Consider the following 18624-nt stretch of genomic DNA (forward strand, 5'->3'; position numbering starts at 1 on the left):
ATTAGTAATTTATCTTAAATCCATTAAAAAGCCTGTAGGTCTATGTGAGGTTGGAGTTCAAAATATTATTGTATCCACAGACAGACTAAGAATCATCTGGAGAGGGGTTAATAACCGAGAGATCTTAACCAATGTAATAAAGAACAATCCCCTGTTGATTTCCAACTGCCTAACATTTGGAGGCCCTGATATTACTAGATCCTTTTGTGATCTATGTGCAGCAATAAAAAGGGCTATTTCCAGACCGGTAATAGAACATAATATAAACACTCATAGATGGTTTGATACCAATTGTTCTAGGGCTAATAGAGAACTTAGGAAAGCTCTTGAAGCTAAACCCCGAGATATTTCCCTTGTCAGTTCACTACGTTTTAAATATAAACAGGTTTTAAAAACCAGAACTGAAGAGCTCCTAATAAGCCATTGGGATAATCTCACTAAAACAACTGCCCTAAAAGATACCACTGGCTTCTGGAAAGAAGTAAAAAGTTTGAGAGCCTTGGGTAGTAACATCACCCCGATAAATTGTAATATCACAGGAGATTCATGGGTCAGCCATTTCTCAAAGCTCTATGCTACAGCTGGGAATTCCACTGAGGATACTTTCCCAGATGATACCGTAGCCATTACACTAGAGGAGGTGGAGGAAGCCATCGCAAATAGTGCTGGCAACAAGGCCCCTGGCCCGGATGGTCTGTCCATCGACCAGATAAAATCAAATACATGGTTTTGGGCCCCCCTACTTTGCAATCTTTTTAATAATTTAGGCAAGGAATCTATCCCTCCCACATGGTCTTGTAGTACCATTGTTCCTATCTTTAAAAAGGGAAATAGGATGGACCCGGGGTGTTATCGTCCAATATCTTTGATCGACAACACCCTGAAGGTCCTTGGTAGGGTCTTGTTTGACAAAATAAGCACCTGGGCAGACGAAAACTCCATCATCCACCGTTGCCAGCTTGGCTTTCGGAGCAAGCTTGGGACGGTGGAACAATGTTTAAACCTTAACCTCATAATGGCCAAATATACGAGAGCTAAACGATCTCCTCTGTATTTTGGCTTTATGGACCTAAGTTCAGCGTTTGATTTCGTTAATCGCTCTCGCTTATGGTCCATTCTTTTAAATTATGGCTTAGACGAACCCCTAGTTCACTTTTTGGCCAATCTTCATCGCAACTTGAAAGCCCGAGTTCGTTTAAATAATGATGGTGAGGTTTCAAATGAGATTTTAATTGGCAAGGGGGTAAGACAGGGCTGTGTCTTGGCCCCCTTGCTTTTTATCTTATACATCAATGAATTAACTCATTCCCTGTGCAATTTGACAAAGGACGTTCCAATTATCAATAAGAAACCTATCCCGGCGTTACTCTACGCTGACGATGCGGTCCTTATGGGCCGCACTCCGAATGCTCTGCGTATTTTAATAACGGGATTCGTTAATTATATGTCCGATCTTGGGTTGTGCACTAATTTTAACAAATCGTTTATTATGACTTGCGGCCCTAAAAATTATAAAATCCCAAAGATTGTGATCGGTCCAAACATCTTAAAAAGCACATGCACTTTCCCCTATCTGGGTCTGTTATTCTCTAATAGTGGTTCGTGGCAACCACACGTGGCGATGGGGAGAAATAAACTCTCAAAATCGATTAATTCTATCACCTCCCTACGCCAACCGCGCCAGGCTGATGTGGTTCTTAGCCTATTACAAATTTACCGAACCCAATGTCTCCCAACTGGCACATAAGGTGCAGAAGTTTGGGGGTTTTCAAACTGTAAAGCAATACAGAGTGAAGAGAACAGATTCTGTCGAAAAATCCTGGGGGGAGTTATTAGTGCACCGACCTTTGTAGGTCACAATGAATTAAAATTAAAATATGTTGAGGATTTTATTAGAGCGAGACCTGCATTATTTTGGCTAAGGATATGGCTAAACTCGGCAGCTTCATTGACTCGTGAGATTATCTTAGATTGTCTGAAAAGTGACAATGCAGCCCTAATCCCATGGATTAATGCGGTAGGGAGTAGCCTTAAGAGCGTCAATTACGGTTACCTGTTCACATATCCGGATAGGATTGACGCCTCTCATAAAAATTTGGTGAGAAGAGCACTCTATCAGCATTTCCAGAATGAAAGGGAAAGAGCAGTTTTTGTGAAACAATCCACAGTCGACTATTTATCAATCCAGGAATCTCATATTGTATCCCCGATGTCCCCCCAGCCTTATTTATGTAAAAAACTGGGCAGATGGACCAGATGTTTACTATTTAGATTCAGGGACAGGAGCATTATAAACCTTATCTGCTTTCCACTGGGTTATATTAAAAATTCGGAAAAACTACATTGTCCTTGTGACCGCGGTGGAACCCAGAGTATGCTCCATTTTATTTTCGGCTGTGGATTCTATATGAAATTCACAAGACATTATCTAATACCATATTGTAAGAAATATGACTTGCTTAACCACAACCTTGCCTACAGACACCTTCTAATGCTAGGATCTGATGAATTAATTTTTAGAGTTAGTAGCTTTCTTAAAGCCATTGTATGCTCACGCAGGTCGTTGAAAATTGATTAGCTCTGTTTAAACATCCACTTTGCATTTTAAAACATGTCTTGTCGGAATTTAATATATTATATCAGCTTTATTATTATAAATTTATGAGCCAATTTTCTATGTATAACCTCATTTACTGTTGTACGATGGCCTCTTTTGCACAGCCCAGTTAGTAGGTTTTTGTGTTTTCATTGCTGTCTTTTTATAAATTATATTCTTATATTAATGTTTGACGGCCCATAATTGTAGTTTTTTTGATGTGTATTTTTAAATGTTTGTCTATGTGCTTTTATGGATGGTTTGTTGAAATCCGAATAAAGTCTATTTGAATTGAATTGAAAAAGAAATTTGTGGAAAAAGAGGTCTGTGGTACATGTTATTGACTTTAATATGTCCTTTTGAAAATAAATGAGATAGAAAAGCTATCAGTATTGGCAGTTTTGATGCTTTTTGTTTCAATAGAGGCTTGGCGTTACTGATTTGAGCCCAAACCCAATTTTGGTATTCGTGGATCTAAAAGATGCATGTCTGATTGCCCCCATTTACCCTCCTCACCCTCGGTTTCTGCGCTTCGTCTGGTGTTGTCAGACCTACGAATTTGCCACACTGACATTTGGCCTGTTGTCGGAGCCTTGGTGCTTCACAAAAGGTCCTCAAGCCGGTGGTGGAGTACCTCAGAGTTCAGGGGATAAGGCAAATTGTCTACTTGTATGACATGCTCCTCCTGTCCCAATGCCCTGGAAACGTACTCTGCACCTCCAGATGCGATTGAATCTCTTACAGGGAATGGGATTTGTTATCAACGAAAAGAAGTCACTGTTATCCCTCACCCAGAGATCAACCTTCTTACGGTTCATAATAGACTGCACTACGTCCTCTCCGAGCCTCACTTCTCAGAAAATGGCAAAGATCAGACACAAACTTGTCAAACTCTGTCCAAACCCCACATGTCGCTGAGACAGATTGTGTGTCTCATTGGCCTCAATTCAGACGATCTTCCAGGGTCCCCTCCACTATTGGGCTCTTCAGCCCCTCCAAGCTCATTACTTGCAGAAAGGCCAATTGGTACAGTTAACTAACAAGGCAAGGGAAGAGATCAACTGGTGGCTTACCCACATGGAGTAATGGAATAGGCGAACAATCTCCGTTTCCACACAGACTTTGTGATCGTATCAGATGCCAGCAGGTCCGGCTGGGGCACCAGGTATGGGGACTTTTCCACAGGAAAAGGTTTGTCACCACAAGAACAGAGCTTACAAATCAATTGTTTGGAGCTTCTTGCCGGTTCGTTCGCAATTCAGTGTTGGACAAAGGGCAAGAGTCAGTCCTGTATCCTCTTGAAGATGGACAGAGTCTCAACGGTATGACATATCAATCATTTGGGAGGCACCAGGTTCAGATCACGGGCAGACCTGGTAAAGAACTTTTGCCATTTTTGTCTGGAGAATCATGTTTTCATCACAGCCGACTATCTTCCGGGCCAGGCAAACCAAGTGGCAGACTGCCACTTTCGGCATCTCTAAGACTAGAGTCAATGGAAACTGGACCCTCAGGTCTTCCCACTGCTCACTGACAGGTGGGGTCTGTTCTCAATAGATTTGTCTGCCTTCCGTATCAACCACCAGCTTCCCTGCTTCTTCCGCTGGAGGCCGGACCCTCAGGCAGTGGCGACGGACTCATTCCTCCAAGACTGGAGTCAGGAGAAGGGTTATGCGTTTCCCCCTTTCTGGATGATCAGCTGGGCATCGGCACAGGTGTGGTCTCAACAGGCAGAAGTAGTCATGATAATACCCATATAAAAGTCTCAAGTGCGGTTTCCCAATCTGATGGAGCTTTCCTGGGATTCTCCAATCTGACTCCCCCAGTTTCCTCACAGTCTAATGAGCCTGAATCTCGTGCTGCATCGGTTAGTGGTGAAGGGAGCCTTACAACTGATGGCGTGGAGGATTACAGACAGTGTTAGACGCTGCCAGGGCTTTCACGACACACGGAGTTCCTTCCCACGAGGGTGTGGGCGGACAGCATGACCGCGCTACCAGTCTGCCTGGACAAGATGGTTTTGTTGGTGATTGCAATGGGGGAGGGGGTGGGTGAATCTCGTGGGCACAAATGTAGTGCAGGTGCTCAATTTTCTGTCCAGATGAGCCGAGGACAGGCTAACATACTGTTTGATAAATGCTTCCCAATCCGCTATTTCAGCTGGACATACTCCCATCGACGGTGCCCCGGTGTGCGAGCATGCTTTGTTTTCCAGCTGCTTAGTGGGATTCGACTACCTTCCACCGGCACCAGAACCCCGCTACTCAGCACTCTGGGACGGTAACTTGGTCCTAAACCTTTTCTTAGCCTGGCAACCGAAAAGGTTTTTGTTGCAGAAAGAACACTATGCCAAATTAGCAATGCTACTGTGCCTGGTTTATTGCAGACAAATTTCAGATGTGAGGGCCCTTGATATCTCAGGCAGAGTGTTTTTCCTGGAGAGGGTGTGTTGGAAACGGGGTAGAGTGGTGCAGAGCGGGTGGGCCAAACTCCGGAGGAAATGTGCAAAGCATCCACGCAGTACACACAGGCGACACACAAGGCACACTCCAAAAAGAGACGCTGCACCAAAATTGTGTAAGAATAACTTTTGTATTGTAGTAACACAAGATAATTTCAGTAATCTCTATACTGCGCCAAGCGGCGCCGGGTCAATATTTACAGGGGAGAGTATATATATGGCAGGGCCAATCGGGCCACTGCCAGAACCATTGCGACATACAACGAAAATGACGATAAGTCCATCAGCTTCAATTCCTGCAATAAAAACACATCAGGGCATAACATTAGGCCGGAACACCTGCAATGAAACATCATGACATCACCATATGCATAAACGATATGAATAACCCCTGAGGCAGGAAAGCTGTAAGGGGAAAACATTAGTCCTCCACCTGTGGGCACAAACATAGTAGGTATCCAGTAGTAGGCATAAAGGCATTATTCGCGAACATGAACCTGTGGGCATAAACATGAGGACATTGGGCCTACTTCGCATGGAAAACAAGTTGGGCAGAAGCCCAATGATGTAGGCCTAAGGGGAAAAGAAACCCCAAGCATTAGGCATAGATGCATTATGGAGACATCATGGCATAAAAACAAAATGCGTCTCATTAGGCACAATAGCAGTAGTTCAGGTACATTAGGCATAAACCCATACTCACAGGGCTTAAAACATAGTCCGTAGAGCCCACCGATGCATATAACACTGCCACCCTGGGCAGGTATAAACCCCACTCTGGGACTCTAAATAAAGCTTGCCCCCAACGTTACAACTGTCCACTGTCTGGCGGGGCAGTTGCGTAAAGTACAGTCAGTACGGTACTGGTAACGTGGGGCCCCCCAAATCAGCAATGCCCCCCCAAGAAGTACTGTTGCAGCAACCCGCAACTGCAGCGCCGCTGAGTAGCTAAACTAGACACTGGCCTGTCACTCCCCACGGGGGATGAATCACAATGAACGGCTCAGCCCCACTCACCACTCCTTGGGGGTTGAGCCAAGTAGTCAGCAGCAGTCCGCTGCAGCCTCTGAGCAGCGATCTCTCCTCCAACGTTGGAGCGGCCTGCTTTCCTGCGGGCCGCTCAAGACTCACGGGCCTGACTGCTCGGGTGCCTCGCGAGCACCACACTGGGCCCTCCGGAAGCCCCCACTCACCGGGGCTGTCTCTGCTCCTCTCGCTGCAGCCGACACCTCACTGGACCTCCCCCAGGCCCCCTCCTGGGACCCGGGACTTCAGTGTGGAGGCCGCGGGCTCCGAACTTCCTGCTTCCTCCGTGGCGGGACTTCCTGGAGGTGCTTCGGCTGGCGCCAATTGCAGCACGACTCCCCTGACATCAGCGAAGGGGGGCGTGGGGGGGGGAAGCCTGCGCGGTGAACTGCGGCGATTCCTCTGTGCGGTGATGAGGGGTAGGCTCCCTCCGACCTAAAGCACCCTGCGGGGTGGCACCCGCCCAATTCAAATTACGAACCGGGTGGGCTCCCTTGCAATTCAAATTACAAAGCGGGGTAGGCACCCGCCAAAGGCGGCAAAACGCGGGGTGGGCACCCGCGATAGGCTGCAACATGCGGGGTAGGCACCCGCTGGTGTTAGAAAGTATGAAGAGTGCCGCCATAACACGGGGTGGGCACACGTGGTAAAAATAGGCACTCGTGCGGCAAGAATGCGGGGTGGGCACCCGCTGTAAAGATACAGTACCTAGGCGGCAGAAACACGGGGTAGGCTCCCACTGTTTCAATTCAGCAAAAGGGCCGCAATAACGCGGGGTGGGCTCCCGCTTTTCTGTTCAGCAGCGCAGGGGGGATACCTCACGCCGGGATTCCCTCGGGACACGTGGGCAGCACTGCGCTGCAGAATCCAGCTCCTCTCTTTTCCTGGGCAGTACCCCTAAGGCGTTCTCTTTGTGCAGGGGGCAGGCAGGGAACAGTCAATTACAGTATAGCGCCCACCAAATATAGCACTCACCTACCCCTGGCAGCTTGACTATAGTGCTCTCCCTCCGCAGGGAAGGCAGTCAGGGTCCCACGAGGCACTAGGGTGCAGGCAGGGAGCGCAGGCCAGTCCCGGATAGCGCTCATCTTCCTCAGACGCTAGTCAGCAGAGCAGCAGGCACTCGGGAGTTTGTCTCCCTGGTTCCCCTGACACTGGGCAAGGTCAGATAGGCAGGCAGGATTACTCCGCTATCTTGGGGACAGCAGAGCCTCAGCTCAGTCAGCCACAGTAGTGTAGTTTCCTCCTAGCTCCAACCGCCTATACTCCGGCAGAGGTTCCCCATGTCCAGTAGTGCCCTAACTATGGCTCTTCCTGGCCCTGTGGACAGCAGAGGGGTGAAGATAAGCTCAGGGCCCAGCACACAGGCGCATATGGCGGTACCCTCTGGCAGCAGGTTCCCTCTCTCTCAGGTCCACGCTCTGAGCACATGGCAGCCCAGCTCCGCTTTTTATATGCCCCTCACACCACCTACCAGACAGTGCCAGAAGCTTCTAGAAGCGTCTGGGGAAACTGGCTCTAACTGGCCTAGGGGGAGGTGTCCAGCACCCGGTCTGCTAGGTTTCCCTCCAAAAACTGGGGTTGCTGGGAAATAACAAATAGACTGGTAACCCAGCTCAGTCAGGCGGCACAACCACACAGCCATGGCATCCATTTTAAAAGTAGCATGTTAAAATAGGAAAAGTTAGTCTGCACACGCCATTGCTCAGCATGCATTATGGCCTCTCACACCACACATGGCCTATACATTTCTCTACCATGGGGGAGATAAAGGTGCGTACACCATTGCACAGCATTTAACATTTGCATTTAACATGCATTCACATAACATGTTTCCCATAAAAGCGAAAAAATTCAGGGAAAAGGGCCAAGTCCAACAGGGTGTCTTTTACATTAAGTAGACGCACTAAATCCAACACCTGGGTAATATCCGATCAGGCTTTCCGGAATTCACCAAAACTATGTATGGTTCTATGCACTAAGGAGTATGAAGACATGACCAATTAAGTCTGCCCTCCTGGCAAAATTGAATTTGAATTTAAAATTATTTATACAGCGCACGTACACCAGCGGATTCATGGCGCTACAACTGACAGAGGACTGGGCAAGGGAGTTGGAGCTAAGTAAGAAAAGATGAACTGCTAATGAATTAATTGAAGAATTTAGCAAAGAGATGTGCCTTGAGCTGTTTCCGGAAATGCGGGTACAGGGTTGAAGCTCTAAGCTCGAGAGGCAGGGAGTTCCAGAAGATCGGGGCGAGGGTCGCAAATTTCGAGCCTCCCCATTTCTTTCTCCGGAACCGTGGGACTGTAAGAAGGGATTGGGTAGATGAACGCTGTTCCCTGGATGGAACATAAGGGATAATCTCAGATGAGATGAAAGCCGGTGCCGTGCCCAGTCGTGCTTGAAAGGTGATGGAAGCAAGCTTAAACTGGACACGAGCACGAACAGGAAGCCAATGTAGGGACTTTAGGAGGGGGGTGATATGGTGGGACTTTGGAAGTTTGAACACCAGGCGCGCCGCCTGGTTTTGGATCTGCTGCAGACGCCGGAGACTATATGCAGGTATACCTGCATATAGGGCGTTGCCATAATCCAGGCGGGATACGACCATGGCCAGGGTGATCAATTTTAAAGCATCAAATGAGAAAAAAACGGGACACCTTGCGTATAGTGCGCAGTGAAAGAAAGGAAGAAGAAACCACAGAGCTGACCTGGGAGTGAAGGGTGAGTTGAGAATTGAGTTTAATGCCTAGAGTTTTGACTGAGGTAGAGGGAACAGGTGGGGGACCTAGGGAAGGCGGCCAGAAGAGAGGGGACCAGGGGCTGGATGAACCACCCGTCAACACCAGCTCGGTCTTGTCTGGGTTGAGTTTCAGATGGTTGTGGTTCATCCAGTCCCGGATATGAATCATGATGGTTTGGAAATTAAGAACAGAATCGGGGGAAGAGGAAAGATTGAAGACAAGCTGGAGGTCGTCCGCATAATTAAATACGGCGACCTCCATTTGTTGCAGTGAAAAAATAAGAGGGGAAATATAAAGATTAAATAAAAGGGGGGAAAGGGAGGAGCCTTGGGGGACCCCCGCACTGAACATTGCGAAAGTCCGCAGTAAAATACAGCTTCTTATTGCATTGCAAAAACCGTACAAAGCGGTGTCTTTACCTACGATAGCACAATGGTTTTGTTGGGCTATGCAGAAGGCTGGAATAGACACCAAAATATTTGGGGTGCATTCAGCAAGTGGAGCAATGGCCTCGAAGGCTTTTTGACTGGGAGCACGTTTAGAGGATTTAATGCATGCAGCAGACTAGTCCAGAGGCTCTACCTTTAAAAGGCTTTATTTTAAGCTGGTGATGCAAGTGGCTCAGTTGAACTAGTATAATCCTCGCCTCCGGTCCTGACATAGAATTAAAATTTGCCTAGCTTCAGTGAAGTTAAGTTTCACTATTATTAATGGACACAGAGGCAAGGATTATCTCACCAGGCGATCAAATTAGATGCTGACCCTCCTCAGTCTGGAGTAAGTAAATCTATTTCATTTTCAAATAAATGGATTATTACACTTGTGCTTACTGTGTTGATATGTTCTCTCTGATTGGGATCGCAATAATTGTTAATGGACATTAACAGTGAGATCTGATTATACTGGTTGATCATAACAGTCACTTCCGAAGTCTATCTTTTGTAGGGACTGATGGTTCAAAACAGGACGCATGATGGTCGAAATATGGCGTGATTCATGCGAAGAAAGAGGGAGTGCAGGCAGCGGCAATGGACTATGTTAAAGCCACGCTGAAGGGATTAGAGGATGGACTTGTTGTGTGTTTTCCCTGCTGTCCATGGGAAAAGTAGTTTTGTGTTACTATTAAAATGTCCACTGTGTTTAAAATAATGGAATTAAAGCAAAGGAAGAAAGCATAATCCTCACCACTGTGTCCTTAATAGAATTGAAACTTAACTTCACATTTTTATTCAAGTTGCATTTAACGTGTACAAGTTTGTATATATGTTTTCAATGCAGCTGGTGCTGCGCTATGGATTCAGATCGGAAGGAATTATTGAAGGACACCACACGACTAATCGCTCTGGTGTAAGACCTCAAACCGAGACGCAATCTATTTGCAAAAAGGACAGCCTTTACGCAGCTGGGCCGATGCAGAACACAATTGAACGATTCCCGGCCATGTTAGTTTAAAGAATTTTGTTCGGGGACACGAGAAGCGAGGATTTTAGGTCTTCAAACGCTGTTGTGATACCTCCAGTCCTTCGTATAAAATTCGTCCACCCCGATGAAGACCTTCGATAAAAAGTGCCACGTAGAAGGTCGAAACGCGTTGGTTCTTTGATGAGGCAAGCCTAAAAGAATCAAGGAAACAAAACGACGTCAAGTCTTCGACACTACGCTCAAAGCATCTAAAATAGCTGCGCAAACCTGGTTTCCTAAAACCCGTAGGCTACCTCTCTCTGGCATTCAAATAGACTAACACTTTGTGAGGGTCTTACGAATAGGAGTCCCTGTAGCTTCTTTTGAACAACGTAGGACTTTTTTCATGTGTATAACATTTCACACATTGCTGTTTATAAAAAGTATAAGGAGATCTTTGTATCCACTATATGGAATTGTTTTTGTCTTTTATGTGAGTATTGTAAAAGTATATGATATTGTATTTGTCCCTTATTTGAGTATTGTAAAGCTTTTTTAAGCACTCTTGTTTTTGTTCTAGTAATAGCTGCACAGTATCAACAGGTCTTGATGAAAAATATAAAAAGCAGTACTTGTATATTACATGCAACTTAGTGGAAAATAAAAATCCACTTAAAATCTGAAGAGTGCATCATCTATGGTGTCAGAGGTAATACATTTTGTTAATAGTATCTTGATTCCAACCTCTGTATTCCTTAATAGAATCAATCCCCTGTTGTTTATAAAGCTGAATGCGTTTATCATCTCCCTAACATTTCCAGTTTTAATTTTATAACACATTACGGTGTATTGTCTAATAAATGGCTAACCCCTATTAACAGACTCCAAAACACACTGAGCTGCACCGAGCAACAGCCAGTGAGACATGAGCTGGCAGGGAGACACACTGAAGCAATGAGAGATTAATGCAAGTTGTAGCAAGGGATATCATAGCAGGCACTTGGCATGCCGGTCGAGGGCTAGAAGCTATGCTCGGAGTCATTAGGAAGGAGGAAGATGGCAAGAACAAATAGTCCCGTACGGAAAAGCAAATGGGAGAAAAACGATGCCAGGGGAGTGAGGAGACAGTGTGGAGAAAATAAAAGAATAATGTACAGGCCCGGCCACCAGAGCAGGACTTAATGGGCCATAGCTATAACATGGCAGAGGAACCAGGGAAGAAATAGCTCAGGGGCCCACAGTGCATGCTGCAAGATGGCATGTGGGGAGAGTGTGTTGTCACACTAACAATAAAACGCGCTAGGAAAACTAAAGAGAAAAGAGCTGCAGGAACAGGCACAGGGTAGGAAATTATGTAAAGGAGAAAGAAGAGTGAAGGAGCTTTAGGGACAGGCAGAGAGCTGGAAGCGATGTCAGGAAAGCATTCGTTGAGGGAAGAATAACAGTGCAGAAACAAAGATTAAATGCTGGACAAAGATATACAGGCAGCATATCATCAACAAGGGACTGGGGGGAGTGGGCATGTCGGCATGAAAAAGTAAGCGGAAAACAAACACAAAAGGAGCACATCAAGGAGTAAGGGGCAACCAAGTGGGATACCATTGGGGGGAAAGCAAACTTGGGAGAGAGCACAAAAACACGCACTTCATGGTGTTCTGAAAGAAAAAAGGCAAATCTTTGAATGTAAGCAGTGGAAGATATCCAAGTCATCCAGTCTACAGCTATTCTCCAGGGAGGGGACAAAGGAAGGAAGCCATCGAACAAGAAGTAGGCAAATGAGATTGATAAGGAAGCCCACCAATGAGAAGCAATGAAGGGGCTGGCCCAAAGCCCAATGCAAGTACTGGCATTATCCACAGCAGACCTGAGACAACAGACAGCTAAAAGCTGGCTGTAAGGGAGGCCTTGACAAAAATCAAAGTACACCACAGCAGCAGGATGATGATAGGGCAAGGCTACAAACGTAGGTAACATGCCACAATGGAATTGTAAAGATCACGCATGGTATGTGGTTGGCAAACAACAGTAACATAATAGGCTTATTTGTAGACGGCATGTTTACCTGTGGTGTCTGTTGGCATTATTGATAATTGATTAATATTTCTGAAATTCAATGGTACTCATGTAATTGACTTCAGAAGGATGAAAGGCCAGGCAAACTAGAAGTAATTTGAACATTTGACCGTGTAGATGATGCACTGATACACCGAGTCACTAGACCCCGCAGTAGTGTTTTAATGTGTGCTCAGCTGTTGAGGGCGGGATGATGAGGTGTAAGGAAAACATTACTCTAAACTAATTTTGGCACTTTTATTAGTAACTAGAATATCAGAGGTGATAACCAATGTCAGCCCCTGCGTGGTCATTTCTTTTAAGGGCAGTTTGATAACTCACCCCTAAGATTACCCTTTCTAATCAACAGGTTCAGGTAGAATCCAAGAAAGGCAGTCTTGGTCCCTCAAAGGTGACACAATACATACCACAACGTTTTACATTAATTATACTGATTATTTAATGTTCCACAAGATCATTTGGGTTGGGTTATGCTCTACATACGGTGAATAGTATACACATTGCCTTATCGGACAATGGATGGAACTTGTCTGGTCAGTGTGATTGAGGATTCCTACCTCTCGGATGGCATCCTTTGACAAGGCTCCTGGCAGATCCTGCTTGTTCGCGAAAACTAACAATGTTGCCCCAGATAAACGCTGTGGAAAAAGAAAACAATGTTAAAACTGAGGTTCTGGCTAGCAGAGAGGCTAGGGCACCAGCTATACACAAAGTTAATATATCAAAACAACGTCCCCTCTTGGAAGGAGTGATCATACAGACCAAGGAATGAATGGTAAATCACAATAGAGAATAGCCAAGGAATTAATGGAATCTGTAAATGTGAAAGCCAGAGTGGTCTATACGAGGAATCCAATCCTTCAAAGACTGATCTTGCAGAATCTGGACCGCTGGATGTCTCCAACTTCTCACTAATGCTGCACACATGCAGAGCCTGACCGTTTGATCACAATTTTACTATTCTTTTATGGCAATTACCCACCTCCTCCACCAGCAGACTGTTAAGTTCCTGTTTGCAGTCCTGCAGGCGCTGGCGGTCAGCGCTGTCCACCACCCAGATCAGCCCGTCCGTGCTCTCAAAGTAATTCCTCCAGTACGAACGCAGAGACTTCTGGCCACCAACGTCCCAAATGTTCAGCTTGAAGCTAGCCACAGAAAGAAAAGGAGCTGAAAGTTTAGCACTACATGCCACTCACAAACATGTATTCCTGACACTGAATTGCACAGAACAATCCCCTGGGCTCACAGCACAAGATAATAATGGGAATGTAGTGACAAGAGAAGAGCAAAGTGGAACAAAGAGCAAGTCACTCAATCACGGCTCATAGAAAGCCTGCCCTATAACCAAGGGGGCATATGCGGTCTTGCTAAAGAAAGCTTTAGCTGTGTATATTAGACAGAATTGTATTCAATACTTTGACATACACTTAGGATGGGCAACTGGTCTGCCCCCAGCTCATGGCGCAATGTCTTTCCTGTCTAACTCAGCTCCCTGCTTCTCACTGGATAGCTTTCCTCAATATTTTAGCATTTGTTGCGCAAGGAGGAACTTTTCTGCTTTTGTTGCATCTTGGTTAAACAATTGCATCCTACCACTGGTGAACTCCAAGAACTATTTTTCGTCAAGTGTTTCTCTAGGACATTTTACTTTCCTCCTCCACCTTTCCCGCCAGCAGCTTGCTCCATGCCCTACCAGCCTATGCTCTCACTGTGGCCTCACCCCTTCGCTCTTACCCGTGAACAAAACAAACATGGCGGGCCATTGGTGTGGTATTTTCTTTACCAGGGCTTATGCAATATCAGTGCAAGCATTGGCAAAGCCAAAACTGTTGGTGGTCATTTTGGGAATTTTATTTTTTTCCCATTCCTTATTATAGCTACACCGTTTCAAGGGCTCAATATAGTTCGTCAAGATGCAATATGAAGCAACTGGGAGGCCATCTTGGACCAGTATAATTAACAAGGGAAAAACACATCTACAACATGGCTGCCTGGCAGTATTGGCTTTGCCACTGATTGCAACACAAGAGATTGGACTTTTTGCAGCCATAGCTATATGCACGTCTTTGGCACTATGATTCTGGACTTTTTCCTGCCATGGCTATATGCACATCTGTGTCATTATGATTCAGGTTTAGAAGTGCATTTGGTACATTACACAGACAGGTCATGTGGTATCAGGTAACAATCGACTAACAATGGACCACAAAAGCAATGACTAAGCCAATACTGGCATTAGCAAAGCGTGATTGACTCACATTACCAATGCTTGTTCTTTTTCTTAATATATAAGCATCCATTATATTTCAGGGTAAAATTGGAGGGGAAAAAATGACAGGTCATGACTTGCAAAGAGACACTATAGCCGCAAAGTTTTAAAATGTTTAAAAAATGTATTAAAAAAAATAAAAACTATTCAGTATGCTATTACGTCTTGGAAAAAACAGACCTGTTTCTAATATTGTAATGTAGTTAACATGAAGTAATACATTTTGTCTTATAGAAACAGTGGGGGGAGATGAAGCAAGACAACAACTGCAAGGACAAACAAACTGCTACTGAAAAAATTGTTAGCACACAAGGTCCCTTAAACCCGACAACAGTCCTGTATATGTAGAGCTTCAAAAGATTTTTAGATTGCAATACTGAACATGCAACCAATGTGTCAACTGATACACAGATCATTTGCTACACTTTGAGAATGTGTCCTGTTACTAAGATCACGCTACCTACATATTCTGGCAAGAAGAGAGCTCTCTACATGATTTAATATTGTGAAAGATGGACCTCTATCAAGCATGCCTTCAATTATAATCACCAATCATTGAAAGATTTGCTCATAGAAACATACTACAATAACTTGAGTTTTAAGCTAAAGTTTACACTAGCAACTAAAATATAACAGCAGAACTAACTTGGATATCATAACCTATGAAATCAATCCTTGGTTGAGTACATTCCAAAATAAAATTCCTCTGTCCTCCTGTTCATTATCTTCTAATGAAATTCCCACAAACCTCTATCCGTTTAATTATACATTATTCTTAACCATTCTTGGTCTTGGGGTGGTTCAACAAACATCGCTATCTAGGAGGTGGGGAAAAAGTTACTATGTAGACCCTTAGGTAAGATTGGTGCATTAGGAATACCGTTTCATAAATGTGCAGCTTGAGAACTCATATGTTTTTCATTACATAGCTTATACTTGAGCTTCAAGAATTCAAAATCACCCACTGTTGGACCTGGCAATTTTTGAAGGGTTATCCTCAAACTTTTTGCCTTCCCACCATGTTTTTCTGACTTAGGTTTGCTGGTTTTAGGACTCTAGACACTTTACCACTGCTGACCAGTGCTAAAGTGCAAGTGCTCCCTGTAGGAGAGTAGGATCTGCTTCTTATGGTTACCCCCACTTTTTTGCTGATGTTTCACTGTTTTTCGACTTTAGTCTGGCTGGGGAGCTGCTATTCAGGGCCCCAGCCTAGCTGCTTCCTCTCTAAATTGATTGCATGTACTTTAGGTACACTCCAGATTGGATTCTGGGGTACCCTTATAAGTCCCTAGTATATGGTATACTATGTACTCAGGGCATAGGTACCCCAGAGGCCTACCAGGGGCTGCAGCATGTATTGTTCCACCCCTGGGAAGTCATTTAAAATGACACAACAGGTCTTCTACAGCAGCCTGTGTACGGTGGTATATGCACCAATTACTGAAATCTAGGTTACCTATCTCTCTCCATATAACTGCACATGTAAACCCATCAATCACCCCTATGGCAAGCCTTAATAATCCTGACGGCAGGGTGCTGGGTTTCATGTGAGAGGGTGCCCATGCAGGAGCAGAGCCCCTCTGCAGCGTTCGGAACCATTATTACGGGGATGTTTGTGATGCAGCCAAACCATATACTCTTAAGTGCATTATAACTAGGGCTCCCGGTTTTATGGTATTTATTTTTTTGCCATTTCCGTCTGTATTTATCCATATTTATTTTTTGGACATTTTTTCTGTATTTATCCATATTTATTTTTACCACAAGCAAAAGAAGACACTACAGCTAGTATTTTTCCACATTTATTTAAATTGACAATGCACACATGCGCAAACTAGCGATTTGTTGTGGCTTTAGCAGTGCTTTAAATGGTCCGGTACTGAGTAATTTGAAAAGGAGAGTACCTGTGCTTCTCAGTTCTGCTATAAAACACTTTAGGATAGAGTGCAAGCGCTTATCATGAGCAAATGTGCCAGCGCTTCTGCATTTCCATCTAATGCCCTGGGGTGGAGGTTGGTTGCGATGCGTGGAATCCAGGGCGCCTGGGGGGGCTAATTCTTGCAGCAATCGGCAGAGTGAAGATACAGGGGCTCTAAGAAGGGGTGAAAGAACAATAAAGCCTCGGTAAAGAGTAAATGATCTTTTAAAGGGCCTGCGAAGTACTCGGGTGTTGGTGCAATAAGACGGACGCCAGACCGTGGGAGTCGCACGTCGTCCTCGTAGGCTGTACATTGTAGGAGTGCTGGGTGTGGAGCAGCAAAACTCAGAACTGTATAAGAAACAGCATAGTTGGGAGTTCTCTTGGATAATAAGAATCGATTTCTACCCAAATTACCCCTTTTGCAACTTTAAGCTAAGCTCTAATGTATACTTTGCAGTGGATAGGCAGTTCTACGACCAGAATTAATAGCTCACTGTTTTATATTAAGAATTTTAGAGTTTGTAATGCTTGGGTGGCTAAATTAATGGGAACTGCTTATCAGAAAGCTCCTATTGTGCACGGGTCTCTGGAGCATTTCCATTCTCAAACTTTAGGGACAAGTGGGCAAAACCATATTACCGATCTCAAAATGCCTGAAATAGGAAAGGTGCCTGCTTTTCATTCTCTCAGTTAAATATCCTCCTAGGCACGAAATGTGATCTATTACCTTCCCGGGGTGATTCAGAATGCTAATGAATACCCTTCAGCAGCCAGATAGCCTTTTAACACAATTACCTTCATATTGCAGGTTAGAACCTTTGTGGACAATGGGGAATTGCGAAGCCAGCCCCGTTGCAGAATGTCCTCGCATAAGATTGATTGTATCAGGCGCAACTGCAGCCAAATTTCGGGGGTGGGGGGTGGGGGTGGGGGGACTTCTAAAAATTTCGTGGGGGGGCTGATTATTCCAGCAATTTGCAGAGTGGAGAGATGCAGGGGCTCCAAGAAAGGGTGAAACCACAACAAAGCCTCGTTAGCAAGAAAAATGGTCTTTTAAAGACCTGTGAAGTGCTCGGGTGCGGCTGTGTTGTGTGTGCCTGGGAAGCTGTCTCCCACACGATCGGCGGCGGGGGGGGGGGGGGGGGGGGGGGTAGGGGAGGTGCAAAAGCCCTTTGAGTCCTATGGGCGTTGCGTGCCTGCTACTTAGTCATCGTGTAACGTGCAAACGGGTTATATGCCTGTTGGCTTCAAATATCAGTGGGAGATGGGTTTCTGTGCTCTTAAAACGTGGTGTACCATTTGACAGGGCGTTTATACACTTTTTTGTTTATTGTCTGCTTCTTTGGGGACAGGAGAGATGACTGTGACACCAGCAGGGCGGGATTCAACCAAAGCATGTTTACGGTATGTTGTGCCCCCAGCTTCCTCGGAGTCCCACATACAGTCCTAAAGCACACGAAACAGGTATTGGGAAATCGACGAGGGATTATGGGCCGCGCCTCCCCGCCTCGTCTTTGTTTGTCACTTAAAGACCAGGGTTGGAAGGATTAGAAGGAATTTCCAGCAGCATGAAGGAGGCATGGCGAGATAACTCAGGATTCGAACACGGCAGCGCGGCAAAATTTGCGTCTTTTGCCGTTTTTACATATAAATACAGACAAAGGAAAAATTGTTTTCCGTCTGTATTTATATGTAAAAATCCGTTTAAACGGAAAACCGGGAGCCCTAATTATAACCTTGCGGTAAATGCTAACTTTGAAATGGCTGCATAGAAACGTGTCGTGTTTGGTGTCAAACACCTTGGAATCATACCCCCACACCAGTAACTGGTGTGGGAGGTATGATTTCGCCCTACTAGAGGGACAGCACCGGTATACCCGCTTAACAGACCCTGGCATCACAAAATGGCTCCTGCCAGCCACAGACACGAGTCTGCCCTCCTGCTGCTGGATGAAACTCCGGCAAAAGGTTTCCCGTCATAGGGGGGTGTAACCACCTCCTAGACCGGCTTTAGTGTATTGGGGCTGGGTGGGTGCACTCCAAGAGTGCTTTGATGTCTGCACTGGGGGCACATTTGGTGTCCCTGAGCATAGTCCAGCTCAAACCGGTTGCAGAAGCACGCAGCCCCTG

General features: G+C 45.4%; 1 protein-coding gene across 2 annotated transcripts in view; it reads right to left on the bottom strand.

The window, feature by feature from the left end:
- Positions 1-18624, bottom strand: part of ARL2 (ARF like GTPase 2) — a 47528-nt gene that overhangs the window by 17649 nt on the left and 11255 nt on the right. Inside the window, exons 3-6 of one of the 2 annotated variants that reach the window (XM_085626043.1) lie at positions 13287-13449; positions 12862-12942; positions 10344-10443; positions 5207-5353 (exon numbers count right to left, since the gene is read on the bottom strand). In XM_085626043.1, coding sequence (XP_085482169.1) covers positions 5223-5353; positions 10344-10443; positions 12862-12942; positions 13287-13449 — 475 coding nt within the window. In that variant the 3' untranslated portion in view covers positions 5207-5222. Of the gene's footprint in view, positions 1-5206; positions 5354-10343; positions 10444-12861; positions 12943-13286; positions 13450-18624 lie in introns of those variants that run through there. The other variant, XM_085626044.1, reaches the window with a different exon arrangement.

The sequence above is a fragment of the Triturus cristatus genome, chromosome 9 (genome assembly GCF_964204655.1).
Source record: "Triturus cristatus chromosome 9, aTriCri1.1, whole genome shotgun sequence".
NCBI lineage: Eukaryota > Metazoa > Chordata > Amphibia > Caudata > Salamandridae > Triturus > Triturus cristatus.